This window comes from Teleopsis dalmanni, chromosome 1, assembly GCF_002237135.1.
Source record: "Teleopsis dalmanni isolate 2A chromosome 1, ASM223713v2, whole genome shotgun sequence".
Taxonomy (NCBI): domain Eukaryota; kingdom Metazoa; phylum Arthropoda; class Insecta; order Diptera; family Diopsidae; genus Teleopsis; species Teleopsis dalmanni.
In genome coordinates this window covers 64,297,917-64,300,687 of record NC_051846.1, presented here as the reverse complement: position 1 = coordinate 64,300,687, position 2,771 = coordinate 64,297,917, and the positions used below count along the sequence as shown (strand labels likewise).

The window sequence follows — 2,771 nt, the reverse complement described above, 5'->3', positions numbered from 1 at the left end:
CTTAATTGTTTTGTGTTTATTGAAGTAATAATTTATGGTTAGAAATACCATTACTATAGAATCTCAAGTTCTACTACACTAAGAGCAAAAGTTTAGTATACTTATTTATAAAAAGTTAAGTTGTATAATAGTCATAATTTCTTCTTTCTGAGTTGTAAAAAAAACAGCATTAAGTCTGGTTGCAACAAATTGGCATTACTTTTGAAATATGTTAAATTCTTTTTTAACATATGTTGTTCATTATTTATGTACAATATGAAAAATAAAAATTCTAAACACTAAAAATTAATTAATTTAAATTAAATAAAACAGACTGAGTATTAGAAAGGTAATGGTTTACATTATTCTTTTATAATTAGACCTTGTGCTCACGGCGTTAAATTAATTTATTTATTTATGTATACGATCTTATTAGTAAATTAAAATGCTCATATGATTTTAACGGATGACTGGAATTTTATAACATGTTTCCAGTAAATATGCAAAATAGACTTATTTTTGAATTTGGCTGCACTAAAACTTAAGACGTAAAAAATCTTGTGAGTAGAATCTAATTCTGAAGAATTTATGATCATTGTTGTTGCTTTACATGTTTGTTTTCGAAAATTGCGAGTATTTTATTTGGTATTCTAATAGAAAAAATTACGGTTAAATAAATTGAAGTAAAGTAAATTGAAATTTCCTAAGGATTTTTTGCACTGCACTAATGTAAATATTTATTTATTCCACTTATATATTATTTTTGGTTAAAAGTTTTTAAATTTATTTATGAAACATCTTATAAAATTTTCACAATGGTAACACCTTGGTTGCTTAATTTTTATCTAAATTACCCTACTTGCAATTTCGGTAAATACCAACATTCCCTACCATACTGACATAATTTACTATATCCTTGAAAATCCTATCAATTTATTAGTACTCGCACACGGCCTTTGTATATACATATGTATGTGTCCATAACTTTATAACACGAAGGTGGTTAAAATTAAATATCTAAAGTTTTTCTGAATTAACGCGTTAATTTATAATCAACGGAATTTCAGTGAAATACATAATTAAAAAGAAAAATTTAATATTAAATTTAATTTCTAAATAAAAACTATGTATTAAGAGAGAGCCTTTTGATTTAAAAGAAATTTTATTATTTTTAATTTTATTTTAAATTTTCATTCAAAATCCTTATAGCTGGCATTGCCGTTTGTAAACATAAACGAAATTGGCAATCACAACAAAACACAAAAGAGCATAATTTTTAATATAATGGCAGTGCTGTCAAGAAGGCATATTGAGAAGCAAACGAAACAAAGTGTAAGAGAGAGAGCATGAAGAAGAATATAAACAACAAAACTGGAAACGATAGCAACAAACTGTTGTTGCTGAACTCCGGCGGCGATGCAAGCCCAAGCATGAGAATATGTTGAAATAATGAAGTAGTACAAAAACAAAAACAAAAACAAAAATGATTTAGAAAAACAGCTGCAACATCAACAATAGCATGGCACAGGTACGAGAGTTGCTGTTACAGTTGCTTTGTTGGCTATGCTGGTTACAATACGAAATGCGTTTGTAGTTGTTGGTGTTGTTGTGGTTGTTGTTGTCATTGCTGAAATTGGTGGTGGTTGTTTGTTTGCTGCTTGCGTTGTCAACGTTATCACTGCAATGTTGTTTTTGTTATTGGACTTATTGTTGTCGTTGTGTTGTTGCCGTGTTGCCGTCGCTTGCGTTGCTATGTATGCTGAACAGCAAAATAACGTTTTGGGTAAACTAAATAACAGGCAAAATAAAGTAATTTAAATTATTGCTCACTCTTTCGCACATACACACTTTAGCACCCAGCAAGATTACAACGTCGATTGCTGTTTTCGCAGCAGCTGCTGCTTGTATTGTTTTGGTTTTGTGTTGTTGCTGCTGCCATAATACTTTGTTTTGTTGCCTGCCTGCCTGCCTGCATATCGCATATATTGAATATTTCGTCGGCAACTTCGTTCAATATTTTATACATTTGCTTGCTTGTTTTTTTCAGTCTTACATTGTCGTTCGTTTGTGTTAACAACGCGTTTGTTGCTAGCAATAATTCTGCGATAACAATTGTTGGAGTTGATTTTTTGAGTTTTAGGATTGATATAGCGATATTAATTTAGAAAATATATAAAAATGTCAAATTCAAATGATTCCAAACCGGACAATTATCAAATAAATGCAAAAATTTGCGGTTTAGTGGAGAAATATCCGTGCATGTATGATCGTTCGCATCCGCATTATTTGAAAAAAGATGTTGTTGACAAGGCCTGGATAAAAATTGCCAAAGAAATGGAGGATTCAAGTGAGTAGTACAAAGTGCAAACAACAACAATACACAGCAATAAAATATATGCGATTTTTTTACGGAATTACTGCCTTCGTTGCTGCTGTAATTGGTGTTGTAGTTGCTGATACAGCTAAGGCAGCGCGTAAGCGTTAGCTTTTTAATGCAACCAATAAACAGTTTATGATAAGATAGAGGGGGCAACATAGCACACCATGCTGTGAAGGGGAGCGTATGCCGCGAATTACTTATGGCGTTGCCATAGTGAAAATTTTCACGTTCTCAAAATTTAAATGCAATTAATAAGGCTTATAAAAGTTTAATATTACTTAATAATTTTTGATAAAAATGAAAAATTTATTAATTTTAAAAATATATTAAACTCAAATGAATATTATTGGTGTGGCATTTTGTTGTCATTGATTGTCGTTGTTATTGATAAATTGTGTATATGTGTGTGTTT

General features: G+C 30.2%; 1 protein-coding gene across 1 annotated transcript in view; it reads right to left on the bottom strand.

Annotated features, from left to right (window-relative positions):
* Positions 1-1,487: 1,487 nt before the first annotated feature.
* The window catches only part of LOC119683069, a 27,581-nt gene continuing 26,297 nt past the window's right edge, over positions 1,488-2,771 (bottom strand). Inside the window, exon 2 of the mRNA XM_038096675.1 lies at positions 1,488-1,767. Within this exon, the coding sequence (XP_037952603.1) occupies positions 1,488-1,767 (280 nt within the window). The remainder of the gene's footprint in view (positions 1,768-2,771) is intronic.